This window comes from Somniosus microcephalus, chromosome 3 (assembly GCF_052327205.1).
Source record: "Somniosus microcephalus isolate GS21.2 chromosome 3, FLI_Smic_1.0, whole genome shotgun sequence".
NCBI classification, from domain to species: Eukaryota; Metazoa; Chordata; class Chondrichthyes; order Squaliformes; family Somniosidae; genus Somniosus; species Somniosus microcephalus.
Genome location: NC_140989.1, coordinates 29,682,335 through 29,709,606, shown reverse-complemented (window position 1 = coordinate 29,709,606; position 27,272 = coordinate 29,682,335). Strand labels below are relative to the sequence as shown.

The 27,272-nt window shown below is 46.9% G+C and overlaps 1 protein-coding gene across 1 annotated transcript in view; it reads right to left on the bottom strand.

Annotated features, from left to right (window-relative positions):
* The window catches only part of kif26ba (kinesin family member 26Ba), an 891,296-nt gene that overhangs the window by 654,553 nt on the left and 209,471 nt on the right, over positions 1–27,272 (bottom strand). The window contains exon 4 of the mRNA XM_085979789.1: positions 17,139–17,305. Within this exon, the coding sequence (XP_085835915.1) occupies positions 17,139–17,305 (167 nt within the window). The remainder of the gene's footprint in view (positions 1–17,138; positions 17,306–27,272) is intronic.

Sequence of the window (27,272 nt, the reverse complement as noted above, 5' to 3'; positions counted from 1 at the left end):
AATAACGAAAAATGCTGATAATGCAGAGCTGGTAAGGATCTGAAAGAGAAAACACAGGCTGTTAACGTGGGCCTGTACCAGTTCTGATCACGGATTCCACATCAACCTTTCCTTCTCTTTCAGATGCTGAACTACCTGCTGTGAATTCCCAGTGTTTTCTGTTTTTATTAGCATTCCCCCAAATTGAAAGGGACCTTTTGTTTTAGGAATTGAAACGTAAGTTCTCATCCCAGACCCACATCCAAAAGGCTGCACAGAAACTTGTCGTCCTGATATGACCGCCATAATATTCCTGTACACTGAGCCCAGTTCTCAATTAGGGTGGCTTTACAGAAATTGATTCCTTCCCTCAAATGGATAATTACCGATTAACGGGCTGTGCACAAATTGTCTGCTACAGGTTCTCCACATTACAACAATGACGGCATTTCAAAAGTACTTCATTGGCTGTGAAGCGCTTTGGGATGTCCTGAGGCTGTGATAAGATGCTACATCAATACAAATTCCTTCTATAGTTAGCTCCTGCAAGAGAGTTAATAAAGTGTTAAATTGACCTCTCGATAAATACAGGACCTCTCCAAACCATCGGGTCTGCCTGCTGCATAAGATATGCCTGTTCTCAGACTGTTTAATGGGTGGCTTTGCTTGACTTGCAGCCTGGCTTAGCGTGGGATCACTGACCATCCATGACCCCTTTGCCTGGAGCAAGGGTTGTGTGTTATGTGTGAACAAAATAGCTGAGCATCAGGAGAGATTACTGAGAACCTCCAAGGTCAGGCACTCTAGAGCTCTCGGTTCCCTGAGCATTGCCTCAGCCTTCGCAACAGTTGACCTCTACCCCTCTTGCCTCGCTCTTGAACCCGCAGCCTCTCGGAGGATCCAGTGCTGCGGACTCGTGTTTGCCGAAGTACAGACTGCAAGGGACAGGGTTCTGTTTTACCCTGACTATTCGCAGCTGCCAGGAAACACAGTCTCGGTTTCCCCTTCAGCTGATTTGAAGTGTAGGTCTCTGGAGGCGAGGAATGGCAGCTGAGACTAGCAGCTAAGCCCAGGTGTATGGGAAATTAAAACACGTACGCAACACTTGTGGTAAACCACTGTTATTGTTGTTCACCGTTGTTGTTGTTGCACACTGTTGTATCTATGCATGCCTCAGCATGCCTCTGCTGGCTCCGCCCCTGGCTCCACCCACAGGCCCAGGTATAAAGGTGACTGCTCTGCAGCCCCCTGCCTTCTTGGAACCCAGTCAACCACGAGAGGCATGCTCTGTTCTTTGCTAATAAAAGCCTTTTAGTTACTCTCCTAACTCTCCGTCTTTTATGAGTAATTGATAGCGCATCAACACTATATTAGAATCATAGAATCTTACAGCACAGAAGGAGATTATTTGGCCCATTGTGCCAAAGAGGTAAATAATTACTCCCACTCCCCCGCTCTTTCCCCATAGCCCTGGAATTTTCTCCCCTTCAGGTATTTATCCAATTCCATTTTGAAAGTTATTATTGAACCTGCTTCCGCCGCCCTTTCAGGCAGTGCATTCCAGATCACAACAACTCGCTCCATAAAAAAAACTCCTCATCTCCCCACTATCTCTTTTGCCAATCACCTTAAATCTGTGTCCTCTGGTTACCGACCCTCCTGGCAATGGAAACAGTTTCTCTCTATCTACTTCATCAAAACCCTTCATGATTTTGAACGCCTCTATTAAATCTCCCCTTAACCTTCTCTGCCTAGGGAAAACAATCCTTAATTAACAGTTTACGGGGCTGGTTTTGAGATAATTGAGCTCTCCCTCTTTAAAAAATCATTTCCTAAGAACACTGGTGAAGGTACAAGACTGTTGTGATGAGAGGGCTGTAGGCTTTTCTGCCTGGATAGATGAGGTAACAAGAGGCCGCGTGGCCTTCCTCATCTGTATCTATCTTGTGATCTTTTGTTTGAAAATGGCGGTGTACCAATTTCCTTTGCTGAACATGAAGGTTTCCATTTGTGTCCAAGAAATAAAAAGGATGAGATTTCGGGAGAGAACACAATGTCCTCACTGGTTTGAAAGTGGTGTCACGTATGAGGGCCCGAAGGAGCTCACAACCAGCAGTTATTTATTCGTCATCTGGATGCTACAGGCAAACGATTACCCGGCCTGATAGCTTGCTGTCTGAAAGAGGAACTCGATGGTCTTCAGATAATGGGCTTAGCTCTTACAGAGAGAGATGAACAAGCTCTCTATATTGTCTGCAAGTATATTGCTCAGCAGGCCACGGCCCCACATCACTGGTGACCTTCAGATTACTTTAATATAAGAAAGTCGGGAATGAGAAATAGTCTTTCAGCCTACCGAAGCTCATCCCTCTAGTACATTAACTCTCTCAATGAGGGGCCTAATTGTATTGTAAATAACCCCAATGGTCTTACCTATATTACTTTGTCTAGTAGATTATTCCAAACATCATCACTCTTGAAGAAGATTTTCCTTAATGTCTATTTTAAATTCACTTTTCCTTGTGTTTCCATTTAAGTCCTCTGGCCCTTTTTCTTTGGTGCACTTTCTCCATCAGCTTCTGTTGGCTGCCAGGCTTACTTAAAAATATTACAATGTTTTCAACATTTTCATTGTTCTGAAACCCTTTTTCTCTCAGTCATTTCAGTAGCTTTCTGGCTGAGGAAAAATAATCAGCTCCCTTCTTTCGTGCTTGTTTTTCTCTGCCCCCCCTTGAAGCTCACCCGCCCAATGCCCAGCTGAGGGCAGGCAGCAGACCGTCAAACTGTGCTGTAAATGCCCGCTGGAAAATACACACCTCAGCCATCGACTTTTTCTGCCTCCTGTGAGGCAGACTTCGGGCCTTGAGCTCAATGTGCGGCGACTCAATGGCATGAATCTGGGATCGACTGGGATTTTCCATCTATTAAGTTGCCAGCGGCATAAACCCATGGTCAGTTGATTAATATAGGTTGTTTTCCTATATACAAGATGGCAGTGGAGTCGGGAGAGAGATTACAGAAACTCACTCCACAGTGCCATCCAGTGGTCAGAGGCTGCAACTGCATCGTGACCGTTGACATGACAAAATTGAAAGGGAATTGTTAACATAGCAATTTGCAGAAAAACATGACCGAAAATTTGTGACAACAGGAAGTAAGGCTTGTGAAACAGGAAGTGTATGCTCTACACAAGGTTCTTATTAATATATAGATATTCTAACTGTTTTTATGCAGATTTAATAATTCAGACTTTAAGGGGAAGCTAGATAAACACATGAAGGAGAAAGGAATAGAAGATTACGCTGATAGGGTGAGGTGAAGAGAGGTGGGAGGAGGCTCATGTGGAGCATGAACACTGGCATGGACCAGTTGGGCCGAATGGCCTGTGTCTGTGCTATACATACTATGTCATTCTATGTAGCGAGGGTGATTTTCTGAATTTACGCTCCCAGCGAGGGGCCTTTCCCACTGGAAGCACATTTCAGAATGTCAGGCCCTGTCTGCCCCCTAGGCAAAGAGATGATAAAGGCTTTCAAATCAAAGTCAGAAAGCTACCGCAATCTCTTAACTAAAATAGTTCTGATTCTGTAAGTGGCGCTTATAGGCTAATGGTTTTTGTTCCCCCCGCCCCATGCCATGTTTTAAATGTGTTCCCTCACGTCCCCTGTCTCACGCTGGGGTACAATGCCAGAGGTGCTGGCCAGCCTCTGACACGGTGTCCTCTTGTCATTCACGAGCCCGGCCAGTGAGTGTCGACGGTCATTCTAACTGTCGGCAGCATCACAGTCGAGCCTCATATGGTCCCCGTCCCTATCCAGCAGGGTCGTTGGGATAGCGATCAGCACCAGGAAACCACTGCAATGATAGTTTCCCCTCTCCAACCAGGGCAAACTGAAGCTGGTTGGAGAGCCCCTGCTGCCTGCTCCAGCTGAGACTAGGCAACTCGGCAACAACAAGAAGTTGCATTTATATAGCAAAGTAGTAAAACGTCCCAAGGCACTTCACAGGATCGTAATCAGACAAAATTTGACACTGAGCCAAAGACATTCGGACAGGTGACCAAAAGCTTGGTCATAAAGGTAGGTTTTAAGGAGTGTCCTAAAGAAAGACTTACATTTATGTAGTGCCTTGCACAACCACCGGACGTCTCAAAGCACTTTACAGCCAATGAAGTACTTTTTGAAGCGTAGTCACTGTTATAATGTAAGAAACGTGGCAGCCAATTTGCACACAGCAAGGTCCCACAAACAGCAACGTGATAATGACCAGATAATCTGCTTTTGTTATGTTGGTTGAGGGAGAAATATTGGCCAGGACACCGGGGATAACTCCCCTGACTCTTCTTCGAAATAGTGCCATGGGATCTTTTATGTTCACCTGAGAGAGCAGATGGAGCCTCGGTTTAACGTCTCATCCGAAAGGCGGCACCTCCAACAGTGCAGCACTCCCCTCAGCACTGCACGGAGTGTCAGCCTAGTTTTATGTGCTCAAGTCCCTGGAGTGGGACTCGAACCCACAACCTTCTAACTCAGAGGCAAGTGTGCTACCCACTGAGCCACAGCTGACATTGGAGGAGGAGGAGGAGGAGAGAGGTAGAGTGGCGGCGAGGTTTAGGCAGGGAAATCCAGAGCTTCGGGCCTGTGCAGCTGATCTGCACTGTGTGAAACGCCTTCCATGCAAGTACGTAACCTAACTGTAACATTCCCCTTTAAATAATAGAACTACAAGTACAGACTGATGTCATTTCGATTGAATTCCATGGGAGATCTGAGTCATTTGTTTTTTTATCTCTCTGGAAAATCATCTCAGTGATGGCCAGCCAAAGGGTCACAGGCAATATGAGTTAACTAGATGTGAATGTGCCATTGAATTCATATCACTACAGATAATGTGTTATTATGGTTGTTGTGTGTGATGATTACTCCTAGCACACTAAATCTTTGCTGAGAAAATGGAAAACAGAATCACAATTGTACAGTTGTGCTGGGCTCAGTTGACCGGAGCTCATTAGATTTGCCATTTCATCACATTTGTGGCATTTGGAGATTCATCCCTTCTCGCAGCCGGAGATTTCCTTTGTTAATTTGTGAAACTTTTTACTAACTTTCCTCTCGGGCTTGCTCCCTTCGCTCCTCCAGGCCCCGACTTGTGGTGAGGTAAGATGCCCCAGGGGTGGGGGGTAGCTGAACCCCTAGCCCCTCACCCGTGTCACCGTGGCTCAGTGGGTAGCATGCTCACCTCTGAGTCAGAAGGGGTTCAGACACTTGAGCAAAATAAAATCTCGGCTGACACTCCCAGTGCAGTACCGAGGGAGTGCTGCACTGTCGGAGGTGCCGTCTTACAGATGAGATGTCATACCGAGGCTCCACCTGCCCTCTCAGGCGGACGTGAAAGATCCCATAGCGCTATTATCGAAGAGGAGCAGGGGCGTTATCCCCGGTGTCTCAGCCCACATTAATCTCTCAAACAACATCACTAAAAAAGCAAATGATCTGGCCATTTGTCTCACTGCTATTTCTGGCAGCTTGCTGTGTGCAAATTGGCTGCTGCATTTGCCTATATTGCAACAGTGACTAAGTAGTTCCTTGGCTGTGAAGTGTTTTGGGACGGGTTGAGGTTGTGAAAAGTGCAATATAAATGCGACCTCTTTCTATCTTTACCTTGTGGGGAATCAGATGCCTGGACCTACAGCTCATTGCTCTGCGGGACATGCCCGAGAGCGAACCCTGAGCTAGACATGGAGGGGTGAATTTCTTCAGAAGCTTCTCCCGCTGCACCAGTGCAACCTCGGCGGGGAGTCTGATGGGAGTTCACACACTTGAAGAAGGTTTCTGCCGAAACTCCATCAAAGGTACGGCGATGGAGTGGGCAGAGCCCTGAGGAAACTCACCCCCAGTGTTTGCAATTCCTTGAGACTGTGATCTGGGCTCGATATGAGAAATCCTTGTGGAGAGGTCGGGCTGCCCAAATGTACTGGGGACACCCCGACTCTTTTTTTTTCCTCGGAAACGAACGCAACGAGCGTTTAGGCTTTCAATTTAAAGAGCGGCAGAAGCTTAGGAGATGTTGGGCGTGCGTGATGTGCGGAAGCAAATCAATGCTTGCAGCAGGCGGACAAATTTGCTCTAAGGTTCATTGTCAGGTCACAGGTGGGTGTGATTTCCACGGTCATCACCCGTGACCTGAATGCATAACGTTAAAGGCTGCATCTTGTGACACCCGATCAGAATGGAGATGATTGGGTAATCCTCCCATCAATCACGCCTGCTGTAATTTGTATTGTGTTTCTATCCTCTGCTCACTGCATTTTTGCTGGAGAAAATAATCCTGCTTTTATCGGAAGACTCTGCTGTAGTTTTGGTCATGAGTTCTGTTTGCTGTAGTTCATTTAAACAAACTCTGTTTGCTGAGTAAATAGACTCTGTTTGCTGAGTAAATAGACACTGTTTGCTGAGTAAGTAGACACTGTTTGCTGAGTAAATAGGCTCTGTTAGCTGTAGTGTGCTGTTTCAATAGACTCCATTTTCTGTTTGCTGAGTAAATAGACATTGCAATAAAATAGACTCTGTTTGCTGTAAGTCCTGCCCTGCTTCCAACTCATTGGCTGACACAGTGGAGGCAGAAGCTCCTGCGTGCATGATGTGCGGAAGCAGCAAATGACAGAGGTTAGGTTGCAGCCAATCGCCATGTGCCAGAGTAATCAGGGCATGCGGAAGGGGCCAGTATGAGAAGGTTTTAATCTTCACTCACACATAGAAAAGTTAGGGGGCAAAATTGGGTCGCGCCCCCTTTGGGGCGCTACTTTTAGCGCCCTGAAAAAGTTAGCGCCCCCGTGCCCGAAATTCACTGGTAGCGCCCCAAGAGGGAGGGGGGTCGCTACTTGAAGCACGCCACCACCCTCTTGGGGCACTACCAATGAATATCGCGGTGCGCCGTGCAGCAGCGCCACACGCGTTGGCACGTAGCGCCATGGTACTGCAGGCCTCCCTCCCCTGATTAAAGGGGAGGGGCCTAGCGCTGCGCAACCCAGGGCCCAGCTGGGCTACCAGGGATCGGAGTGCCGACAAAAGAACCGGGCACTCAAGAGACGTGCCGGGCTCACGGAGCGCAGCCGGCACTCCGCGGGGGGGCTTCACAGGAGGCCGGAGATGGCAACGGGGGCAGGTGCTGGCAGGCAGCCAGCAACAAAAATGGATAGCCGGCACCTCCCCTTTAATTAGCACCGCCCCGGCAGCAGGTAGGCCACCCTGACCCCATCGGACATAGCGTCCGGCGGTAAGTCAGGGGGCGCTACCGAAGATCGCGGCCGGGGCGCTGCACACGGCAATGATGTCTTCACCGGAGGCGCAGAGCCACAGGGCGCTGAATTTCACGGGAGGCGTTAGCGGCGCCACGCCCGGGCGCTAGTTGCTTTGTGCAAATCAACCGAATTTTTGTAGAACGTATTTATCCACAGAGACCCTTTGAAGTTACACAAGTGATATAACATTTAAACAGAAATACAGGGAGAATAGTCTGAGGAACCGATGGGATAAGATAATGGTACAATATTAATTTGCGAGGGCATTTAAGCATTTGTATGAAACCGTGACTCTCTGTCTGTTATTTTAATAGAGGCATTAACTCGTGAATAGGTTAGTGGCCCCACTAAAAGAGCAGAGAAAATTAATCCGATTCTGCTAAACACAGCAAACATTAAAATAGCCGATCAAAGAATTTTGCATGGCAGTGTTAACATCGCCATTAAAATAAAGGACAGGGTAACGTCGCATGAATACACACGCACCTGTATTATAATAGCGAAAAGGGAAAATTCATTGAAATGGAGGACAGGAAATTGAATATGAGCACTTCAGGTTAATGTTTCGTTATTAATAGTTCACAGTGCGATTTGAATCTCTTAAGAATCTAATTCTTTTATCGCAGCAACAAAGCATTCTCTTCTCCTTCATCAACCATCGCTGCAAGTTAAACGTTTTTTCTTTTAAAGAAAACGACTTGCGGTTTCGCAATAAATGAGGTGCCTTTATCGAAATTGTTCTTTCACTACGAGAATGAAAAGAAAAAGCAGTCGTCCCATTTTAATCTTCCACCGCAGTTCCTGCCGTACTTCAAATGTTACCACCAAAACAGAAAATGCCAGGTCTGGCCAGTAGACCATCTGAGAGGGACAGCGACAGGTGAACATTTCGGACGTGGCCCTCCGTGAGAGTTTTTCTCTTTGACGTAAAAAAAGGGCTGCATGTAAAAGGGTCGCATCGAATTTGATATGCCTGTTGTGCATTTCCAGCATTTTCTAGTTCAGATTCCCAGGCCTTTTTTAAATATATATATATATATATATATATATCTCTAATGTTTTAAAAAAGTAATTAGTTTAATTTGGGAGCCTAGGCTAATCAACAAGGGCTGTCCTCGGCCTCCTCCACTGTTCCAACGAAGCTCAACGTAAGCTCGAGGAACATCACCTCATCTTTCGATTAGGCACTTTACAGCCTTCTGGACTCTAAATTGAATTCAACAATTTCAGACCATAACCTCTGCTCCCATTTTTTCAGGCAGCAGCTGTTGGTAATAGCTAATGATTCTGCCATTCCCATTTTCACCACCTCCAGACCCGTCTTTTGTTTCTCAACTTGTCCCATTACCATCTCCTTTTGCCTTGCACCATTATCCTTTTTTGTCATTTAATCTCTCCTGCCTTCCACCCGATCACAGACCTTCGCTTTTGTTCTTTCCCCCCTCTGTTCTTGCTTAAAACCTGTTACATCTCTAACCTTGTCCAGTTCTGACGAAAATTCACCGACCTGAAACGTTAGCTCTGTTTCTCACTCCACGGATGCTGCCTGACCTGCTGAGTATTTCCAGCATTTTCTGTTTTTATAACAAGAAGGAAATCTGGCTAATACAGGTTATGCGCATCCTACGTGAAGGCAAACAAATTCAAACTCAACTTAAATGGGCCTGAGATTTCCGATGGACCCACTCCGTCAGTGCAGGTGTGGCGAGGCAAAACCCCCGTCTACCCATGCCCAAAAGATGCAGACACCACCACCCCCCCCCCCCCCCCCCAACTCCGTGCCAAAATGCAGAGCATGGCTTGGGTGAGCATCCAAGTCAGAGGCACAGAGGAGGCCAGGGCAAGGACCCAACAATAAACTTCCTATCTTCAATCGCCTGCTCTCGGTGGAGCACGAGGGCCTCTTGGGCACGGTAACTGATTCTCTTCGGACACTCCCCCAACAACGTACGTTTATATAGTGCCTTTAACATGGCCAGAAATGTCCCAAGGAGCTTCACGGAGGTGTAATCAGACCATTGACATGGGCGGGGCAAAGAGGCTGGGTGGGAGACCTGCCCATGGTTCCCCACCCACCATAGAATCATTGAATGGTTACAGCACAGAAGGAGGCTATTCGGCCCGTCGAGCCCGTGCCGGCCACCAGAATTTAACGGGCACTATAAAAGTGGCAAAATCCCAGATGAATTGGTTCCGCCCCAGATCCTGCCGCCGCCCCCCCCCACCCCCGGGTGGAAATCTTCTTTTTCGGACCACCCCGAACTCAGGAATTTTGGGGGCTGACTTGAATGCTCTAGGCTGAGCATTAGCGGACAGTATATTGAGCGGGAGCAGGCATGCTGGCCACTAGAGTACTGGGTGTGGGGCCCACCTGGGGGGAGGGGTCATAGTTCATGGCCTAAACCCCCAAAGATTGAAGTGACTTTTGTTGGGATCTTTCGGCCCACTTATAAAGGGGGCTTACGGGGCCACTTCCTTCACCTTTCCGGTGACGGGGGTGAGCTGCTCCTTCCCCTGCACCCAGCAGCCCCTTCCTCCAGGATTCACCATCATAGTGGCACGGCCACCCACCATTACAACAACAACAAATTGCATTTATATAGCGTCTATAACGTAATAAAATGTCCCAAGGAACTTCACAGGAACGTAATCAGATGTAAATTTGACACCGAGACACATAAGGCGATACTTAGGACAGGTGACCAATTAGTATATTAATACGGTGGGGGTCAGAGGTCACCAGCGGGTGTATCCCAGCATTTAGGCCAGCAGGGGGGGGGGGTGGTGCCAAAGGCCCACAGATTTGCAATGCCCGCCTGTATTGTTTTAAGCAGGGTGGGAAAAGCGGGGTTAAATCGAAACGAGGTAACAGTATCAGAATGCCTACGGTCTGCAATAGTTATATGAGGTTAGCGTGCAGTGAACGGGATTCCAGTTCTCCTTCGGTAAACCCACACGATGAAATCGCAGCAAGGCTGCTGTCCATACCTGATGAGAGATACGGTGATCCACCGGGGCATTCGTTGCACCATAATAATGTAACTCCTACTGAGAGAGATCACTGTATTTCATATTTATAACCTAGCAACCATTTTCTGATAATGCGTCAAGCTGCTTCAATGAGCTGGAGAAAGGCTCAGAAGGATATATTGCAATAGATATTCTAATGATATTATTATGGATATTTATTTTACATTTTTCCAATAATATGCATGTCTCTCCCCTGGCTTGTCAGACCATTTTCCTTGAAGCACTAGTTACTGTGGGAATAAATACATTTTCATTCCTTCAATGGCAAGGCAAAGACCGCTAAACAAAGACACCAATTCCAGTCTCATTTTTCTAAAATGTCTCCAGGTGAAACGCCCCCAGACCCCTTAGAAACTCTGAATGACAAGTGAAGGCCAGACTTCCCTCAACGATGATTAAATCTTTCCTGGGCGAACAATACAGCTCATCACAACCTTCTGAGGCTCTCAGAGGATCCACTGTTGCTTGTTCCCTCCCTAAACCTCTCCGTCTCTCTCTCCTCCTCTAAGACGCTCCTTAAAACCTAGCTATTCGACCAAGCTTTTGGCCACCTGTCCTAATATCTCCTTATGTGTCTCGGTGTCCAATTTATGTCTGATATTACGCTCCTGTGAAGTGCCTTGAGATGTTTTTCAATGTTAGAGGCAAGTTGTTGTTGTTACTGTTGGTTCCATCTTCTCTTGTGAAGCAAGGCAAGCAACGTTAAGGGAATGGTAGCATAGTGGTAATGTTACTGTGCTAGTAATCCAGAGGCCTGCACTAATAATCCGGTGAGACTAAGAGTTCAAATCCCACCACGGCAGCTGGGGAATTTAAATACAGTTAATTAAATAAATCTGGAATAAAAAACCAGTATCAGTAATGGTGACCATGAAACTACCGGATTGTCATAAAATCCCATCTGGTTCACTAATGTCCTTTAGGGAAGGAATCTGCCGTCCTTACCTGGTCTGGCCGGTATGTGACTCCAGACCCACAGCAATGTGGTTGACTCTTAACTGCCCCTCTGAGATGGCCTAGCAAGCCACTCAAGGGCAATTAGGGATGGGCAATAGATGCTAGCCTTGCCAGCGATGCCCACATCCAGTGAACGAATAGAAAAAAGGCTTGAGCTTTGGACCTTCTTGGTCTGTATGGTCTTGCTACTCAATGGGTAAGCTCACTGGGACATTCAGGGAAACATCTGGATTTAATGGTTAAATGCACAACATAGCCCAGGAAATGAAAGAAAGGAATTAAAAGTGGTGGCATATGCCTGTCAAATTAGTGCAGAGCCTCTCAGGACCTCCTAAAGTGCTTCACGTACAATGAAACGTTGAAGTGTAGTCACTGTATGGCTTCAGGGGACAGGAGGTAAGGGAGAAAACCAGTAAGGGTGGGGGAAGGAAGGAAAAACCATTAGCAACGATTGGGGAGAAAATAAAAGGGGAAATGGAGGAACAGCATGTCCTCGACTTTCATGCGGTTGGGCTTTAGTGTGTTTTAGGTCTGTCAGTCAGCGAGCACCCAATGAAACTCTCCGGTACTGTCTGAACAGCCTCTGCACGGCCTGAAATCCAAGTTGCCTCTGTGACAGATCTTTTAAAGAGCTTGAGCGCTGCTGATTTACAGGGAGCTGTCACTCGAAGTAACACTTTGCGGTGTCACTGCTCAGCAGGTAATGTGATCCCGCTTTCAGCAGACAGTCCCGATTCCTTTTCAGGGCTGCAGCCTATACGGACACTTGCTCGTGGGCTGCACTGATTTACGGCCTCCAACCGAGTAGAAGCTAACCCTGAATCAACCTGTCCTGTCGATACAGTGTGTATATATCAACATAAAACATCAGGTGGCAGCCATAGTATCGTGATGGCCACTCAGCACCTCACACCTAGTCAATTACTAGGAGCGATCTGAATATCTTTACCGCTCTCAAAATGAACAGGGGGAACTGCAATCCCCATGGCAACGAAAAACAGGAAAGCTCCTCACCTTCCCCAAAGGCAAACACGTCCCAACGACAACTAATCTGCATAGGGCTAGTCACAAATCAAAAGCCTCAGGGCCCTTGACAAAGCAGGAGATAGGCAGCGAGCAGGGAAAAGGAGGACATTTAGGGGTGGGAGGAAGGAAGCCAATGGCAATAGCCAAAGAGAGGGGTTATATTATATATCATACACATCATACTGGGCCCATTCCTGCTCTTTGCATTAAGACCAAATTCCAACAAAGGTTATGTACCAAATGAAACAGGACAGAAGGGTTAAGACTTGAGGAGAAACAGTAAGGATAGGAGTGGATAAAAACACATTCGCTGGAATATTCGATTGGCAAAGCTTACAATGTGCATCAAGTTTCCTTCTGGCATCTTACCAGATCTAAACAGTCACTGTTAATGTTACACCAGGTCTCTGTAAAAATATTCAATAAAACAATTTCAGCTGGAAGCCAAGACTACACTCTGATGGCAGGGGGTACGGTGGAGGGTAAGCACCATTAATTTCTGCTGATCAGAGAGTGTTCAGCAGAGGGCGGCCTCCCGCTCCCTTCCTGCAGCTCCTGCCTGAGCCCGGCTGCTGCAGGCTGCAAGTGTTTGAACGCGGCTCCGTACTCTGGTCGGGATTTGCCACCTAGAGAATGGAGCTCAGCCTCTCCAGCTTTCGGTACCACGGCAACGGGGCCCTGGGGGCCGGGAGGGTTGGGGGATAGAGTGTCAGCATCCACCGCAGCAGACATGGCGTGTTCGGGGGGGGGAGGGGGGGCGTTGGAAGAGAGCCAGCATGGTCAGTATGGGGGAGAAGAGGGTTGGAGGGGGACAGGATGCCAGCCTGGACTGAGGCAGTGCAGATTGCCAACAGTGCCTGGGGGGGAGGGAGGAAGACGGTGAGGGACGGGGTTCGACGGTGGTTGGGGGGCAGGGGGCGGAAAACAGGTGAGACGGGGGTGTGGTGGGGGGGTGGGAAGTCAGCCTGGACACTGGGGAGACTGGGTGCCAACCGGTACAGGGGAGGAGACAGAGGGCCGGTCTGGACTATGGAGAAAATAGGTTAGGAACATCAACAATTATGGAGGAATATGATATAGTCGCTACAACGGTGATGCGGCTTAGGTTTTGACAGGACACTGAACTGAATATTCCTGGTTATAGCATTTTCTAGTAGAGATCGGGAGGGAAGAAAGGTGGGCGGCAGTGTTAGTGACAGATTCCGTCACAATGCCAGAATGTAAGGATATCTGAGAGGCTTGTGTTAAGACAGAATCCACATGTGCAGGGTTAAGAAACAGGAAGGGAAGTGATACAACTCCTGCTGTGAATCAGAGGCCACCAAACAGTGGAGCGGCAATAGAAGGGGAGAGCTGCAGACAGATATATAAGAACAAAGAAAGACTTGCATTTCTATAGCACCTTTCACAACCACTGGACGTCCCAAAGCGCTTTACAGCCAATGAAGTACTTTATTTTTGAAGTGTAGTCACTGCTGTAATGTAGGAAACGCGGCAGCCAATTTGCACACCGCAAGCTCCCACAAACAGCAATGTGATAATGACCAGATAATCTGTTTTTGTTATGTTGGTTGAGAGATTAATATTGGCCCAGGACACCGGGGAGAACTCCCCTGCTCTTCTTCGAAATACGTCCACCTGAGAGAGCAGACGGGGCCTCGGTTTAACGTCTCATCCGAAAGACGGCACCACCGACAGTGCTGCACTCCCTCAGCACTGCACTTGTGCTCAAGCCTCATGGTGTGGGACTTGAACCCACAACCTCCTGACTTGGTAGGTGAGGATGCTACCTACTGATCCACTGCTGACACAGGGCAATAATATTGGGTGATTTTAACTATCCCAAGGTGGACTAGATCAAAGAAAATGCATCTGGTAAATGTGAGAAATGTTTTTTCAAATGCATCCAACAACAATAACAACTTGAATTTACTTAGCGCCTTTAACATAGTAAAACATCCCAAGGCGTTTCACAGGAGTGTTATAAGTCAAAATTTGACACCGAGCCACATAAGGAAATATTAGCGCAGGTGACCAAAAGCTTGGTCAAAGAGGTAGGTTTTAAGGAGTGTCTCCCATACCTACAAGGGGAAGAGAGAAATTGTGTAACACTAGCGGCACACTATGTTACAGCTTGCCATAAACAGAGGGACAACCACTAAATATAAGAAAAGAGTATATATAAATTATATGAAATTATATTTATACACTCAGGGATATATCTGTTTATACACTGTATGGATAGATCTGTATTTTTGTGAACAAACATGAATGTTTTTTGATGCTTTGGCAACATAAGATGTAACTTGTCATCATGCCAATAAAGCGATTTGAATTGAATTGAAAAGAGGAAAGAGGCGGAGAGGCTTAGGCAGGGAATTCCAGAGCTTAGGGTCCAGGCAACTGAAGGCAGGGCCACCAATGGTGGAGCGATTATAATCAGGGATACTCAAGAGGGCAGAATTGGAGGAGCGCAGATATCTCGGGGGGGGGGGGGGGGTTGCAGTGCTGGAGGAGATTACAGAGATAGGGAGGGGCGAGGCCATGGAGAGATTTGAAAACAAAGATGAGAATCCAAGACTGCATCCGAGATCAGTATGTTTCCAGTCCAACAAGGAAAGAAGCATGGCTTTATTTAGTTCTGTGAATTGAACTGGGGCAAATGACTGACGGAGGAGTAGGAGAACAATTGAGAGATAGTGACCACAACATAGTTATGTTCAATGTAAGAATAGAAAAGGGTAATGGGGTCAGCGATAAGAGTAGTTTACTGGGGAAACAAAGGAGGCAAACTGTTCACCTGATAAAATCCCAGAGTCATCAGAGGAGCACGTTTTGGCTGTTCAAATTGTAAGGCGTATTATAATGAAGTAGCATAGACACCAACGCAGTGGTGTAAGTATAAGATAAAAGTGTGCTCTATAATGCTGAAGAATGCACCAAATTGAAGTGTCAAAATCAAAGCTGATTGGGAGGAGCCCCAGACATCTCCGAAAAAAGAATCTCCTGTTTGTACACAGTTTGGACGCTTAAAAAATGCCACTATTCACCATTGCCTGTAGGGGCATCAGTGTGAATCGCCCTAGAGCTTAGGGAGTACAAGTTTAACAGAATTTGACATTTTTTTATGCATTAAAACTACCCCATTTTTAAACTAAAGTGATTTTAGTCACTGGTTTACAACCTCCTTCAATATCGTGTCCCGCTGGAAGTTTCAAGGTGAAGTGGGAGGACTGAAGGTGCTAGAGATATAAATAATACTATTAAACTCTTTTTGTTATGGGGAGATAGGAGAACAAACTTTGTGTTCCCTAAAGTAGGGGACTGGTAGGTAGTGGGAGGGAAGGCCGTGGTAGAATAATCAGAAACGGAGCAGGTTTGATGGGCTGTAGGCCTTTTCTTACTCTGGACTTCCTTATGTTCTTATAGGATGGAGGGGGAGGTGGGGTGGGTTGGCCTGAAAGGGCCGTGATATCTTCACTAACGGGTTGATATGGCTTGCATCCAACCTACAGCCTTATTCTCAGATCTCTGCGGTTTTATCAAGGGGGTTCCACTACATTTTAGCGGCAAAAATAGGTTCATGGAGAAACCATCAATCCTGCCATCTTGGAAACAAGCTGTACATCCAGATATTGGAGAACCAGCTCATTCGCATCGATGAGCATGTCCATCCTCTCTCTTGTTCTATACTTACACAAACATGCAAAGCACAGGGACAGGAGCACATCCACAGAGATATGGCATTCAATAAAAACAGAGAGTACAACAGCAGGACCTAGCAGGAATGACCTCTTGCCTTCTCTCTCGGTGCTGGCAATGGTCAATTTTTTCAGGTTTCATACAAAGAATGGCTACCACAGCAGCTAGTTTCTCACTTAAATATCACAGGAACAGTCATTCTGGTCTGCATTATATCAGTGGTATTTTACACATTAATAGAATGCAGTTATGTAAGGTCTCAGCGTACTCTCTCTGATTTAATACTTTACTGGGGTCGAGCTAGTGATTGTTTCTGAATCTCTACACATTCCTGGACTGGTTCTGTATCCCAAATCAGTCCAGAATTGTCTAAGATTGAAATTGACCTCGTTGCAAACATAATTTTGCTAGCTAAGGGGGACATTTATGCTGCCGTACAATCCCAGGGTACCAAACCACCCCGGAATATCATGCCCAATGGTCATTCTTCATGTTTCTGAGTCCAGACAGTGGGTGTTGACAGACTATTTAACCAGGAGGGAATTACAGCTGTGCCCAACCCTGTCCTCGCCTGAACTCCGAGGACGCAGTCTTTCCAGCGGCAGTGACCGGGTTGGCTTTTCCCCTTCCTCTCTCAAGGGTGCTGAGGCCAACTGTAGATGACCTAACTCATCAAAGATTGGGGCTTGAACCTGGGACTTCGCCGGTCAGTATGACTCAGTACCACAACTGGGCACTTCACTTACCAACCGATTCAATTTGTATTTTTTGGTAGACGTGCTTCCTAGAGTAAACATCTCTCGCATTCCTGTATGAATACTGACGTAAGAAAACTACCAGGCACTTGGTCTAAGCGTTAAACAAAGCTTTAATCAACTGTTTTACAACATGGAGGTCTAGCTGTGTCCTTCATTAGTTCCTGTTAAGAATGTCCTGCACAAGCTGGGCCCGTGCCCGAGTATTTATACTCTCCCTGGACAGCGCCACCCGCAGGCTGCTCAGTACTATTTCATAAGTCTTTCTTTCATGAATGACTGATCCATGTCAGATACCTCCGTGCGTGCGTTACAGGCGGGTTCCAGCTCCTCTTCAAAGCCTTTTTTCTACTTAAACGCAACCACCATCACTGAGAGCAGAGCCTTACCTGGCAAAGAATGAGGCCGCGGCTGAGGTCCCACTTGAGGCCACACTCGACACGTAGGTGCTCTGGGAGCTCGGGAAGCTGTACACCGATGGTTTGTCGGCATTGTAGCGGTTCAGAACAGCCTCGGTCAACCCCTCCCGGCAGTTCTCGGACATCAGCTGGGATATCTGCAATGAAAGGGCGGCACGGGTTACAACGGATCCTCCCGGGGAACACTCCAAACCCCATCGAAATTCCTGACCCAATTCTTCAAAAGAAATTTTCAAAAAGGTACAGAGTCTCAGGTATCGTTCCGCGGATCATAAATCATTCCACTAAAAAACCCCTGGAGATCGTCCAGAGCCTTTTACATCCTTTCAAGAAATACGAGCTCACAACTTTTCATCTTATTCTCATTTACCTTTCAACCCAACCGTTCCTGGCCGGCCTCCCACATTCCACCCTCAGTAAACTTGAGCTCATCCAAAACTCTGCTGCCCGTGTCCTAACTCGCACCAAGTCCCGTTCACCCATCACCCCCTGTGCTCGCTGACCAACACTGGCTCCCGGTCCGGCAACGCCTCAATTTTAAAATTCTCATCCTTGTTTTCAAATCCGTACATGGCCTCGCCCCTGCCTATCTCTGAAATCGCCTCCAGCCCTACAACCCTCCGAGGTATTTACACACCTCCAATTCTGGCCTCTTGAGCATCCCTGATTTTAATCGCTCCACTATTGGCGGCCGTGCCTTCAGCTGCCTAGGCCCTAAGCTCTGGAATTGCCTCCCCAAACCTCTCCGCCTCTCTCCCCTTCTTTAAAATGCTCCTTAAAGGAGGAGGTTTCTGAAGGTATGGGGAGGAGGGTTCTGAAGGTATGGGGAGATTTAGCAAAGTGGAGCAGTCTAGGAAGCAAATTCCAGAGTGCGAGGGAGCTGAAGGAACCTCTCCGCCTCTCCCGCTCTGCCTCTCCCTCTCCACATCTCTGCCTCTCCCCTCTCCGTCTCTGTCTCTCCACCTCTCCACTTTCCCGCCTCTCCACCTCCACCTCTCCCCCTCTGCACCTCTCCCCCTCTCTGCCTCTCCACTGCTCTTTCCTTCTTTAAAATGCTCCTTAAAACCCGCCTCTTTGACCAAGCTTTTGGTCATTTGCTCTAATATCTCCTTATGTGGCTCGGTGTCAAATTTTGTTTGATAGTCGCTCCTGTGAACCGCCTCAGGACGTTTCACTATGTTAAAGGCGCTAAATAAATACAAATTGTTGTTCATTACAGAATCACATTCTTCAAGGTTCACAGCGATAGACATGTCTGTGTGCTGGCTACAAGGTGCAAAGATGAGTACAGTCACAATCGTGTTGTTCCCTTGTTTGGACAATCTCTCAGTGGGTTTGTGTAGTTACTTAAGCCAATCCTGAGACTCCACTCCAACATAATTTTCTGCTGCATTACCAGCAAGAAGAGAAGTAAGCAGAACATCTGGACTCGAAGGGTAAACGATTGATGGAGTGAGTTAGCAGGGGATGGACAGTATGAATGGATTCAGGAGATAATTAGATGCATTTCTGGAGGTCAGCCATAATCTAACTGAATGGCAGGCCAGTCTTGAGGGGCTGAATACTCCTGGTTCCTATGCTCCTATGAGATAGAAAGGGTTAAGGAATATGTTGAGAAAGTGGGTGAGAGGGGTGGAGATTTATCAATAAAACAACTGGCTTATGAACCCAATAGGCTTTTGCTGTTCCTAAAAAATCACGTTCTAAAGCAGTTTTCATCTTATTGCTTTAAGATTATCTTTATTTCATTATTTCCTTTTTCAATCATTAGTGCATTACATTGTTCATTGTCTTTTAGCCTGGTGAGTTGTTAAAGAACATAAGAAAACATGAAAAGAATAAGCTGTCTGATCCATAAAGCCTGTTCCTTTTACAGGCCACGTACAAGCCGCTCTATTGTGAGCACTACCCCGCCATCGAATCTTCTGAGGAACAGTTGTGCATAAATACTCCTTAATCGCTATCAAGCAAAACACTCATCCATGTTGACATCTCCAACATTCAACCCTGGCCTCCCACTTTTCAAAGTCTACCCCTCGCACCCCAGTAACAAAGAAACTATTGTGACCCATAGAGCCTTTGATGATCTCGATCTATAACTGTCCCCATAATCTTGCTCCCTATCAGAAATTTATCCATGTCCATTACCAGATGACAAAGTTCCTTTGACATATTTAGAGGCATGGATGTCAGCTGGATTTATCAATTAACAGCTGGATGCAATGTTCCAACATTGGCAGCTGGATCCACCATCATTGACAGCTGGATCCATCATCATTGAAAGCTGGATGAGTCATTGACAGCTGGATTCATCAACATTGACAACTGGATTCACCATCATTGACAGCTGGATCCATCATCATTGAAAGTTGGATGAGTCATTGACAGCTGGATTCATCATCATTGACAGCTGGATCAGTCATTGACAACTGGATTCACCATCATTGACAGCTGGATCCATCATCATTGACAGCTGGATCATTCATCGACAGCTGGATCCATCATCATTGACAACTGGATCAGTCATTGACAGCTGGACTCATCATCATTGACAACTGGATTCACCATCATTGACAGCTGGATCCATCATCATTCACAGCTGGATCAGTCATTGACAGCTGGACTCATCATCATTGACAACTGGATCCACCATCATTAACAGCTGGATCCATCATCATTGACAGCTGCATTCATCATCAACAGCTGGATCAGTCATTGACAGCTGGATCCATCAACATTGACAGCTGGATCCACCATCATTGACAGCTGGATCCACCATCATTGACAGCTGGATCCACCATCATTGACAGCTGGATCCACCATCATTGACAGCTGGATCCACCATCATTAACAGCTGGATCCACCATCATTAACAGCTGGACCAGTCATTGACAGCTGGATCCATCATCATTGACAGCTGGATCAGTCATTGACAGCTGGACTCATCATCATTAACAACTGGATCCACCATCATTAACAGCTGGATCAGTCATTGACAGCTGGATCCATCAACATTGACAGCTGGATCCATCATCATTAACAGCTGGATCCACCATCATTAACAGCTGGATCCACCATCATTAACTGCTGGATCCATCATCATTGACAGCTGGATCCACCATCATTAACAGCTGGATTCATCATTATTGACAGCTGGATTCATCATTATTGACAGCTGGATTCATCATTATTGACAGCTGGATTCATCATCATTGACAGCTGGATCCATCATCATTGACAGCTGGATCCACCATAATTGACAGCTGGATCCACCATCATTAACAGCTGGATCCACCATCATTGACAACTGGATCAGTCATTGACAGCTGGATCCGTTAGTGGTCCAGAATCATTTGAAATTCTCCAACAAGGTTACTAAAATATTCCCAATTTTACACTTGGCCAGATTTAAACTTAAAAGCTTGAGATTACTGGTTGCGGTATTACATGCTCAATGGGTTCGTTTTAAGAGTTTGTGGTCCCAGTGGGGCGATTCATCCACCAGGAGCATATATCAGATATTCAGGTCTGCACTGTATGGTCAGGAAATTGTGGGCATGGTGTACCCGAGTTTCTGATTAGCACTTCCAGAGGACGAGGCTATCAACAATGCCCGCAGACTCAGAAAATTACCCCTGGTGTATTCATATAAAATCTTCTTTCTGCTATTTTAACCAGTTAAAATAAATGGGCTAACACATGATTTAAATTGCAGACAAAGGAATGTCTGACCAATGCATTAAGCTTTCCCCCTGCTAATATCAGTCATTTCTAGGCTATAGAGTTCTTTTGTAAAGAAATGTTCTCGAAGCTGGCATGCCGACACAGGGCACTGGTGTTCCAACCTATCGTGTTTCAGACCGCCAAGATGTGGGATTGCCCCATTAGGCAAAGTTCTGGATCTTAGCCGTGCAGTTAAGAGAGGTGACCAGGCTCTTCCAAGAGAGTGAAGGAAAGCCAGCAGGAATGGTCGCTGTGCAACTGCCTCATGACTGACGATATCTGCCATTTTCCAAATTAAATGGAGCCATTGCAGACACTGTTGCTCTCAATTGCACCCTACCATTCCACTTCCTGGGCCATGTTCCAGTGATATCGAAAACAGGCCCCAATGCCAAACAACAGCAATGTGGGGAATTGCAACCAGGAGACAACCTTCATGGTCACAGTGATGGGTCCCATTTTCTGACTGTAAGAATTGTCCGACTACAAAGAACCAAAGGATCTGGACGAGGTACGGGGGCTGAAGAGAGGGAGCGACGGGCACCAGTAGACGCCCCTCCATCCAACATTTGAAATGGTGGACTTGCTACCTCTGGCCACGGTCTATTATCACTCCTCTTCTGGTGGCCCCTGGGGTTGGCAGTAAGGAGGCAAATCGCCCGAGTTCTCGAGCCTCGCCTCCTGGCTGTCATCCCTTAGACCCTTAGCCTGTAGCTGGCAGATCAGGTTTGAATCACAAGAAGGTCTTCTTTCGATGAAAAGCAGGAAATGTCTCTCTTCCTCCATACTTAACAAAAAACAAATTGCAGGAACTGGTGACTCCTGGGGTTTCTGGGACCATGAGTTCATTGTTAGCGGGTTCTTAATTACAGAGAATAATGGGCATTTTCTTGTCTTTTGTTAAAAGAGGAATTTCACCGCCCCTCCCCCCACCCCCACAATGTTCTGTAACCGTTGAACTTAATTTTAATTGTAATTAAACATAGACCATTTCCCTCTGTGTCTGAAGGGACGAGATCATGTTTAAGGATTGCATGTTTCTTCAAATCCTTAACTTCACATTAAAAAGCAAGCCCCAGTTCAATGGCGTTCAACTGATCTTTGGGCTTTTATTGATGTGCACAACACACCTCCAGACCTTTAAGTAATCATCATTCATGTGGCTGGGATAATGCTCAAATGCAAGTGAGAATGTTCCTTTGTATGAGAGTATTTAGGTTCACGAGGTTGATTCCTGAGATGAAGGGGTTCTCTTATGAGGAAAGGTTGAGCAGGTTGGGCCGATACTCATTGGAGTTTAGAAGAATGAGAAGTGATCCTATTGAAACATATAAGATTCTGAAGGGGTTTGACAGGGTAGATGCAGAGAGGATGTTTCCCCTCGTGGGGGAATCTAGAACTAGGGGGCATAGTTTCAGAATAAGGGGGCACCCATTTAAATCGGAAATGAGGAGGAATTTCTTCTCTCAGAGGGTCGTGAATCTTTGGGATTCTCTTCCCCAGAGAGCTGTGGAGGCGGAGTCATTGAATATATTTAAGGTGGAGATAGACAGATTTTTGAACGATAAGGGAGTCAAGGGTTATGGGGAGCGGGCAGGGAAGTGGAGTTGAGGCCAAGATCAGATCAGCCATGATCTTATTGAATGGTGGAGCAGGCTCGAGGGGCCAAATGACCTACTCCTGCTCCTACGTCTTATGTTCTTATTTAGAGTCATGAAGTATTAGGAATATGGGGGACTATATTTTTTTAGGTAACATACGTGTTGCTAATTTCTACCCTAATAAGTCACACTCCGACTATGGTAAAACCCATTATAAGAGTGTGACCAGTTAACTGCAGTACCTGTTGGCCCTGTAGGCAGCACTGTGATAGGGCTGATTCTTCCCCCGGAGGGGGGGTGGGTTTACCATCGGAGAAGGGGCAAGACTTGCACCTGCCATCTCAGCCCCACAGTGATCCTGTCCCGTTTTTCTTGGACTTCTTAATTATGGATGCCGAGCTCGTGGCCACAAAGGGAGCATGTCGCTACTGCCGAGGGATGTGAGGAGGAGGAAGATTTAAGGGGGCCAGGAGAGTCTGAACAAGGTTAGGGGCTGAAGAGAGGGAGTGATGGGCACTAGGAGACCCCCTCGCCATCCAACATTTGAAACGGCGGACTTGCCTCCTCTGGCCATGGTCTACTGTCACTCTTCTTCTGGTAATCCCAAGGGTTGGCAGTGGCAATGGCAGTAAGGGAGAAAATCAACCGGGTTCTTGGGGCCCTGTCGCCCCACTGTCATTGGCCAACTTCCCTGCTAGAGGGAGAGGCAGATTCCCGGCGGCAGTGGTGGGGGAAATGTGATGCTTGGGCCCACGTTTTAAAGGGGGAGAGAGAGGTGGAGAGGTAGAGAGGTTTAGGGAGGGAATTCCAGAGCTTGAGGCCTAGACGGCTGAAGGTACTGCCATCAATGGTGGGGCGAAGGAAATCGGGGATGCACAAGGGGCCAGAATTGGAGGATCGCAGATATCTCAGAGGGTTGTAGAGCTGGAGGAGCTAACAGAATAGGCAGCATGCAGATGTGGCCCCGGGAGTTAAATTCGGCCTAGCCTCAGGCTGCCGTGGTCCTAGAAACATAGAAACATAGAAGATAGGAGCAGGAGTAGGCCATTTGGCCCCTCGAGCCTGCTCTGCCATTCAATGCGATCATGGCTGATCATCCAAATTCAGTACCGTGTCCCTGCTTTCTCCCCATACCCCTTGATCCCTTTAGCCTTAAGAAATATATCCAACTCCTTCTTGAATATATTTAATGAATTGGCCTCTACTGCCTTCTGTGGTAGAGAATTCCACGAGTTCACCACTCTCTGGGTGAAGAAATTCCTCCTCATCTCAGTCCTAAATGGCTTACCCCTTATCCTTAGACTGTGACCCCTGGTTCTGGATTCCCTGACCATCGGGAACATCCTTCCTGCATCCAGTCTGTCCAGTCCTGTTAGAATTTTATAAGTTTCAATGAGATCCCCTCTCATTCTTCCAAACTCCAGCGAGTATAAGCCCAATCGACCCAATCTCTCCTCATACGTAGGGGGGTTTGGCACTTGTCTCCCGGCCCCTGCCTGCCCGATTCCTGCTGCGGGTTAAAATCGGGCTTTGGTTCTCTAAGATCTATCTCAGGAGCTTTTCCAATAGGTTCAACATATTACAGTTCCACAGTGATTGAGATTTTCTTTCAAAACATTCCTGAGGTCTCCAAAAATGTTAGTTGCTGTCAACAGAGAGCACAAATTCTAAACACTAATTATACGGGTCAGTAAATAAACATGTCATGGTGGCTAGCCTCTACAGCAGGGCTCTGCTTACATTACACTGAATTTGTTTAAAATACCTTCAACTTGACGTGGAGGTAAGTGAGAGGAATCATTGTGTGGAGCTGATTATGTTTTCTGGCGGTTATTAAGTTGAGCAGTTCGGGCAACAGAAAGAACGCTGTCTCCTGGTATTCAGTTCCGCAGAACGCAGTTCGTTGTTCCAGTTTGGCGGAACCGTTGAGAGGGAAACTAAAATGTAACCAAGGCAGGGTTGTCTTCAGCTCTCCTCTCCGCTCCAACCTGGTGTGGGCTTCTATTTTTACACTCGTTCTGACTGGAGTTGATGATGTGACCTTGTAAAAATGAGCCTGGCTGGGTGGCCAACATATACTGCGCCTTAAAAAGAGGCACTGTCTTCATAGTAACCTACTTGGCCGAACTATTTGGCCTTGAAGATTATTAGTGTTCAAATGCTTAACGAATTCATATTAAACTCCTTGGGGGAAAAATTTGGTTGGTTTGCGCCTCCCGCTAGCGCCTTAAGAGGGCACTAATGGGGCGCAAAGCAACTAGCGCCCGGGTGCGGCAATGTTTGCGCCACTCATGAAATTAACTAGACATTTTGCGGCGGCGCTAAACACTACCGCCACGATCTCCTGCGCTGGCAGATCGTGACATCAGTCGAGAGTGCAATGCCCCGGTAGCGTCCCGGACCGGATATTGAGTGGCGCCCCCTGTCTTACCACCTGCCGCTAGCAACGACAGGTTGAGGGGAGCGTTTTGCAGTCGGGAAGGTACTGGGGGAGCGCTATTTTTTGTCGGCGACATTTTTGCACCACGCATTCTGAGAGAGAGAGACTGCAGGAGATATTCAAAGCTGTGTTGAGGAGTTTTGGGTACTGAGCAGTACTTTGCAGGTTCTTTCTGATTTGATCTTCTTTGCATCGATTTAGAAGAGACTGTGGGGGCTGCACTCTGAGCTCTTTCCCTGGGCCTCTCCATTGTTCTTTCCAACAGATTTGATGTGCAGATCTCTCCAGGCCGAGATTCAAGGCTGCAATGAGCAGGATGTGGATTGAGAGCAAGATCTACCCTCCCCTTTAAGAACTGGCCGGCGCCAGTGTGTCAGTGTTCCATTGCTGACTGACATAACATGAGCTTCGCCAGCGCTCTGAGGTAGTGCCTCGCTCCTCGGCCTTTGCGCCTTAAGACAGGTGTGCAGCACCTGATTTAGCGCTCCAATCACCTCCAGGGGCGATAAAAGCCAAGTTTGCAGTCGGAGGCGATAATTAGTGCCAGGCACTAAACTTTGCGCCCGGCCGATAATTGCGCCCCAAATGGGGCGATACTGAATTTCTCCCCCCTTATTTTTTACTATTTTAACACCTGTTTTCATATATAGGGACTAGCTAAACTTGTGACTACACTTCCTTAAGGTGGTGAGGACAGCTTATGAGGCTTGAGCACATAATCCAGGCCAACACTCCCAGTGCGGCGCTGAGGGAGAGCTGCACTGTCGGAGGTGCCATCTTTCAGATGAGATGTTAAACCAAGGCCCCATCTGCCCTCTCGGGTGGACGTAAAAGATCCCACGGCACTATTTCAAAGAAGAGCAGGGGAGATCTCCCCAATGTCCCGGACAATATTTATCCCTCAACCAACATTAATAAAGCAGATTATCTGGTCATTATCACATTGCTGTTTGTGGGAGCTTGCTGTGCGCAGATTGGCTGCCGCGTTTCGTTCTTTGCAACAGTGACTACTCTTCAAAAAAGTACTTCATGGGCTGTAAAGTGCTTTGGGACATCCTGAGGTTGTGAAAGGCGCTATAGAAATGCAAGTCATTCTTTTTCCTTTGAGGAGGCTATGGGGTGATCTAACTGAAGTGTTTTAAAATAATGAAGGGAATTGGCAGGGTTATTAGGGAATGACTCTTTCTGTCAGTAGAGGAATGGGGCTCTGGCTCAGTGGTAAAGTTTCCATCTCCGAGTCATACAAAACAAGGGAACATAATCTTAGAACTCAAGCTAAACCAGTTAAATGTAAGTCCAGAAAAAACATGTCTTCACACAAAGGGCTGTGAGGATGTGGAACTCAGCATCTCAGAAGGCCATAGATTGCAGAATCAACTGAAGTAATACTTTGGAGAGAGGGGTATTAAAGAATATGAACAAAAGCCGGGAAACTGGGATCAAAAAGACAGAAAGGACTGCCACGTTTAATAAAACGACTGGCGAGGCTCCAAGGCCTGAATGGCCTGCTCCTGTTCCTCTACAGATGGACATTGTACTCCTGCACTAACCTTTCCACAGCATAATTTCAAGACCCTTATGGTTTTTTTCAGAGAGCGGCAAGGAAAGAGACAAATATAACCAGAATAGCCCAGAACCATTTTCCTCATATTGAGATTGACCACGTACACAAGAGACGTGCAATCGCGTGTCTCAGTACGGTTTATGTCAGTGCATCATGTGCCTCCAAAACAAGGAAAAGATTTTGCCAAACACGTTTTTTCATGCCCACCATGATGCCCCTTTAAAATATTTGGGGGTCACACATGGGATAAAGATAACTGGACGCTGAGCATCATTTGCAAACATCGGCCAGTGGCTCCCAGTTAAAATTGTTCGGTAAGTCTGGTCAAATCTTTAGTGGTTTGCCCAAAGTCTGAACTGCCAAGTAATTAGCAGTTAAAGAGGATCGTCACTGAGTAAGTGGTCAGTCCATCTGTCTCAAAAGCCAATGATGGAGGCCATGTTTTTTTTTAATTCATTTTATGGGATGTGGGCGTCGCTGGCAAGGCCAGCATTTATTGCCCATCCCTTATTGCCCTTGAGAAGGTGGTGGTGAGCCACCTCCTTGAACTGCTGCAGTCCATGTGGTGAAGGTACTCCCATAGTGCTGTTAGGTAGGGAGTTCCAGGATTTTGACCCAGCGATGATGAAGGATCAGCGATATACTTCTAAGTCAGGGTGGTGTGTGACTTGGAGGGGAACTTGGAGTTGATGGTGTTCCCATGCGCCTGCTGCCCTTGTCCTTCTAGGTGGAAGAGGTCGCGGGTTTGGGAGGTGTTGCCCGAGAATCCTTGGAAA